The sequence below is a fragment of the Marmota marmota genome, unplaced genomic scaffold, assembly GCF_001458135.2.
Source record: "Marmota marmota marmota unplaced genomic scaffold, marMar, whole genome shotgun sequence".
Taxonomy (NCBI): Eukaryota; Metazoa; Chordata; class Mammalia; order Rodentia; family Sciuridae; genus Marmota; species Marmota marmota.
In genome coordinates, this window is record NW_026000005.1 from 25,644,967 (window position 1) to 25,650,966 (window position 6,000).

A 6,000-nucleotide genomic window follows, 5' to 3' on the forward strand; every position below is an offset into this window, starting at 1 on the left:
GAAAGTAATTGCCCTCAGAATCTCAGGAGAGGGTAACCAGAGGAAACCGTTTGGGAGGGGAGACAACAATGACCTGCCCAAGAAAATTATACTTTCACATTAAAATTGACCAAAAAGAATTTTGCTTTCATATAAAAAAATGCAGGACAGATGATTTGCAATGTTAAGATGGACCATGGTGGTTTTGTGGTTCCTCTGTGAGGAGGCCTGGCAGTGTCTTGCTGCAAGGCTGTCCCCCTCTGTCCTCATCCTCCCCTGTGATGCAGCTTGCCTCCGACCTGCTGGAACATCGGTGGAAGGGAAAAGGTCCTGGAATCCAATCTCCCCATTCATATTCCGCAATGAAAATATTTTTTCATCTGACCAAGGAACTCAGTGTAGAGCATTGTTTCTATAAAAAGTACAAATAAGCTTCAGAAATCAACCTTTAAAAGGAGCACATGCCTTTCAACACCGTAGATTGCCTGGGTGCCAGGCTGAAATAGAATGTTATATCTCCTCTGAAAACAAATCGCACTACAGTTACAACCTTGGACGTGAGAGTTTATCTGATAGTCCCTGCATTTGAATTAAGGGATTTAGATATGCGCAGTACAGTCATTTATAAGCACAGTCCTGGCTTGGTTTGTTTTTTCCTCTATATTCAAATTAATTGAGGAGACATTAGTTTAACCCTTCTACTGAGTTCTAGCAATACACAGCTAACAAGGTTGGGGTTTCTGGTCCTTTAGGGTCATTTCTCCAAATCAGGCAGTCTGTGTTTCTCCTACCTGACTCACAAAGGGAAATGTAGCTCCTTAAATTTCTGCTTCAGGGAACATGAGCTTGGGTAGCAGACACAGATCCTGTGCTCCACAGCAAACGAGCTCAGGGGAAGATACATTATGAGAGACTGTCCCATTTGTTTTTTCCTATTTCCTGGGCAGGATCAGCATTGTCTCCTTTTGAGAATATTGACTTAAAAGAGTGGGTGGCAATGGTGAAGAGAACTAAGTAGCTCTGTTGCAAATAGAGTTCTCTGCAATGGATTGTCTGTTAGGCTGATGAGCCACATCCTCTGGCCATTCTTGATGTCTTAATGGAAACATTTTTAAGAACAGAAAGAGGAGATTTGCCTTCAAAGTGGTCCTTTGGAAAAATAAAAACTTTGCAGAATGCCTTCTCCATATTTTGATCTTTGGTGGTGTTTTTATTTTGGATTACTCATGGGGGAGGAGGAATCTGTTGTCATCTTTTTGGTACTTAGGGCCTGCCAGGGTATCCACTGGCGCCGAGCGAGTGGCAAGAGAATGAGGAACTTGGGGACTCTTTGGTCTCCAGTTTTGCATGATGCCTTCCTTGGTGGCAGCAGCATTGCACCCGCCAGTATGCAAAATAATGCATGAGCCCTTGCTTGATGCCCCACATGAAGCCAGACCATGGGGAGGTTGCAACCAACTTTTGTTGTTGCCTTGTAGTGTCTTGCTGTTTTTTTTTTTTTTTTCATTTCTCTTTTTAAATATAGGAATCACTTTTTAGGAGACTGGACACTGTGAGCAAAGCAATGTAACTTGCTTATTTTCAACTAAGCTAAACTGCTGCATTTGCTTAACTAACCCGAGCCTGTGTCCATTCTCCTTTGAGTGTGCCACCTAACTGTGTACTCTGTTTCTGAACTTTCTAGTATGAAAAATGCTTGTTCCATAGTGGGGAAGGAGCTCACACACCCAAGGCAGAAGATAACTAGTAGAGCAAGGCTTTTTTTTTTTTTTTTTTGCCACCTTGGCAAAGACCAAATCCACTGGTCCAGAACTCTGGAGGCTTGAAGGGAAACAGCTCTAAGATTTTCAGAGTTTTGCTCATTCTCCCAGGAGCCTCTACATGGAAGAGGCCTCCCTGTAAAGATTTTCATCTAGTAAATGAGCAATGTCATTTACTTCTGAAATAAGGGGCAAATTGGGCCACAGAGTGTGCCTGTGATTGCAAATGAACAATTTGAAGTTTCTTTTGCTTTACACCCAAGTGCATAGTCTAGTGGGGAGGTATAGTGACATTCAAAGGCATTGGCTCTTGTGTGTTTCAAGTTATTTGGGGCTACTGCCTCTGTGTGAGTTGATTGCTTAGCTCTGGAACTAGCGTTGCTATCATCATCATCATCTCTCTCTTATCATCTGATTAATATTGTGGATTTCCCCCCCTCTGCTTGCATCTTGTTTTGACGCACTCTGGAAGAAATGTCAAGAAGAGGAGGTTCGATCCGACTCAGCAAGGCCCCATCTGAATCAGCTGCATGGGATGATGCCACCTTGCACTACTGGGTCCTGGGTGTGACACACTTGCCGCGACTATGCAGGAACTCTTAAGTCTGTAAGCAAGAACACTGGGTGGTAATGACTACAGAGCTGAAGTCAGGGTGATGGGGATGGGGAAAAAGAAAACTGTCCCTTTTGGAAATAATCTCAAAGAACCCCTCCCACAACCTGTCAATAAAAGTGGGACAAAAGACCATGTTATCAAAAGAACTGTTTGGAATCCTTTTTTTTTTTTTCCCTAACTGAAGGAGAAAGGAACAAAAAACATTAAGTGCAATAAAAGAACCATTAAAAAATAGCAAATGATTATCCCCCCCCCCCTCAGCCTGCTGGCACTTAATATCTTCTAAATGATTTGGCATGATTTTTTTTTCTTTTACTACCAATGACAAACTCCAGTGGCATGAAGATTCAATATTTGAAAGGGTAAAAACTGCATGGCATATATTACTAGAAGCTAGCAAGCCAATCCTCAGCAAAACCTGCAATGGAATTCCTAAGGGGAAGATGACAGATGACCACGCAGAAGCTGCCTGGGCCTACATAACACAACCTCACCCATGCTCACCCCCTGTGGCCCCTTCCCCAGCCCCTTAAGAGCCCCCATTCCCCTCTAGATGAGTCCTTGGCCGAACTTCGCGGGACCATGCTCTTGTTGATTCACTTTCCCTATTATTTTTCCTTCTGGACCAAGCATCCTTTGGAAATGGGAGCTGGAATTTGAACAATGATGCTATTGTATAGTTCTTTTATAAATGTAAATATGGAAATAAGAGATTTTGACACATCATTTTCACTTGTCTGTACTGAGATTTTTTTTTTCTTGTCAAGATTCTCTGTAAATTCAAGTTTGTTGCTTGCTCCCATCTTTTCTGTTTCTTTTCTTTCTTTCCTTCTTCGTCTCTGTCCTCTCTTGTACCATGTCCTATGATTGTTGGGCTTGCTAAAAAGACAGATGTAGCCACAGATGCAGGGAGTTTGAGCACAAAACAAGTCTAACTTAAAGTTAGTATGCTGGAAACCAAAAACAAACAAAAGGGTGAGGGTCACAAACAACAAAATAACCCATATCAAAACAACAAAAAGTATGTAAATGCAAGTGAAATGCACTGAAGAGTCTCTAAAATATTTTGATGTCATTATAAACATATGTATATAATGTAAGAAAGTAGCCACCCTCTCAAATTAATCACAAAAGTGCCAAGCTCATAATTTTAGTTTTTGGTTTTGACAATTTTCTTTCCCTATCCTTAATGTGAAAGGAGGATAAACTTAAAGCCTTAAATAATAATAATAATAAAACAGTAATTTTTAAATGTTGAAAGCTTGGGGAAAAGTTAAGTTTTCCATTTTATTCATATTTTGTCTATACTCCATCTTTCTCTCTTAAAAATATATATGGTAGAACTCCATTGTAACAGTGGGAATGGAGACAGAAGCAGCAATTAACCTTCTTGTTGGCATTGTTGTAACAGGCTGTAATTCTGTGTGCAGTATTTTCTGGAAGCCTCGTTTGGCCCACAGCATTTTGTTGACACATAGAATGTTGTGCTGGATTATAATGGGATTCCACTATATGCAAATTCATGTTCTTCTTTTCCCTCCAGGAACATTTGCAGATAAAATCTTGGGGTTCCCAAGTCCCTCTGAGTTTCCTTCACTTTCACTGATTTTTTTTTCTGTTTATGATTAAGGTATAGCTTCCATTCAAGTGCTAAGCAAACGAGTTAATAAAGTAATTTGGTCAAAACAGCTTTGTTTTCCATGCACAAACTTTTGCATCACCAGTGAGCATCCATCTAGAGTCGAGTTTCTACTAAAGGTCCCCATAGACTCACCCTGCCAATTCTCCATGTCTCTGTTTTAGGAACAGGACATTCCAGTTGTACTATTCATTTCTTCATGGTACCCAATTAGTTTCTAGATTTAGCGCTAAGTCCCTTTTCAGCAAGATTCATAATATGAGTTTTATAACTTTTTCTTTGACTTTGGAAAAGGTGATGTCCTAAAAATGTACTGCTTAAAACATTGGGATTTCCCCCTAGGGTATCTTTCATTATAGAAATTTCACAATCATAGAGCAAGAAACCTTAATTTCCATATGCTACCATAGACCACAATTGAACATTCTAATCCTGTTATTGCTTCCTGAGTAATAGGTGCTACACAGGTATGCAGCCTTTCTCAAGAACTTGCTACATGTTTATATGGTAATAACAGGGCTATCTAAGAGGTTCATCAGCCTTACTTCTGGTTTGACGTGACACAGGTTGTATTCCTTTACTGAATGGAAATGGCTCTTCAAGTTCAGAGGAAGGTTGGAGGAAACTCAGATTACTTGGTATCTCTCCCTGTTGCTGCATTGCTTAGTGGGTCCTCTCCACTAGGAGATACCAAACTGCTGCTAACAACACACCATATGCATTTCCCTCCTGTTCCAGAGGTACCATGGTGACTTAACAGACACAAAACCATATGGTTACAAAAAAAATCTCTATTGTTAACTTTTGAACATTTCACAAACAACATTGTAAATGTGCGATGTTATGTTTTAAATCAGACCACAGTGGTCCCCAGATATTATGTACATATGGCAAATGTCAGTATAACTTTTTGTTATGCTGGCAATTTCAAGGGTAACCAAACCTATGCTCCAATGTCAAATTATTTGTGTGTATATGTAAAATACACAAGCTTTAAGCTTTGTGTGTATGAATATGAAAGATAATGCAATCATATTGTAAACAAAGGATAATAATTATTTTTGGTGGTATTAGGTTATGTAGTTTCAAACTCTGCTGTATTTCCTCTCGCACCTGCCATTCATTTGCTGATTTCTGTGATGTGAATTCTCCTTCTTATTAGTTTGAGCTCAAAGCACAAGCAGATCACTGTTTAATGTTATCCAACAAGAGTGTTAAGTGATGACCAAGTTCCCATTTCACCTGCTGTACTTTTACTGCGATAAATAATGACATCTGGATGAGGAGGCGTGCGCTAACTTCATTGCTCACCTGGGACAGTGCATGAGCCCACTGAATTAGAGCTACTCCTACTAGACAAATGAGCAGTACCCATAGGTGCATGTTATGAAACATGAATCACATAGAGCTGTGGAGTTTTACCAAGTGATGTGTGTGGGGGTTTTTTTGTTTGTTTTGTTTTTGTTTTTTTACTATGCAAAGATGGGAAATGCACAAACTTTTCAGAGACTGATGTCTGAAGAACTCTACAAACAATACTTGAATTCTTTCTTTAGTCATCCCATCATGTCTGATAGTCATTGTTTCTTCCATTGTTAATTTCCATTTTTAAATGATTTGTAATTTTTTAAGTGCACAACCTGAAGTTTTGTTTGAAGTTAATAAATTCATTCACATCTTGTTGGCCGCCTATGAATGGAGATTCAGTTATTGTACGCATCTTTCAGTCAAGTGTATATTAAAACTTTCATTAATGTAGAATGTTGTAGCTTTATGCTTTGATCACTTATTCCCAAAACCTTTTTCTGTGTTCTCTTGCATTGTTGATTAAATGACCATGTGCCTGACATCATCAGAGTTTTAACACCAATCTAGATCAAAGGCTCAATGAAACTTTAAGCAATCAATGGAGCAAAATAAAATCTGACTAGTGACAAATGTTTTCCTGATTAGGATTCAGTTTTATTGGATTGGTTGGAAATTCTTTGCTTCTTAAAAATCAGAAA

The 6,000-nt window shown here is 39.3% G+C and overlaps 1 protein-coding gene across 1 annotated transcript in view; it reads left to right on the top strand.

Moving 5' to 3' along the window:
• Adam23 (ADAM metallopeptidase domain 23) overlaps positions 1-5,752 on the top strand; it is a 170,300-nt gene extending 164,548 nt beyond the window's left edge. Inside the window, exon 26 of the mRNA XM_015480982.2 lies at positions 2,212-5,752. Coding sequence (XP_015336468.2) covers positions 2,212-2,260 — 49 coding nt within the window. The 3' untranslated portion in view covers positions 2,261-5,752. The remainder of the gene's footprint in view (positions 1-2,211) is intronic.
• Positions 5,753-6,000: the final 248 nt, after the last annotated feature.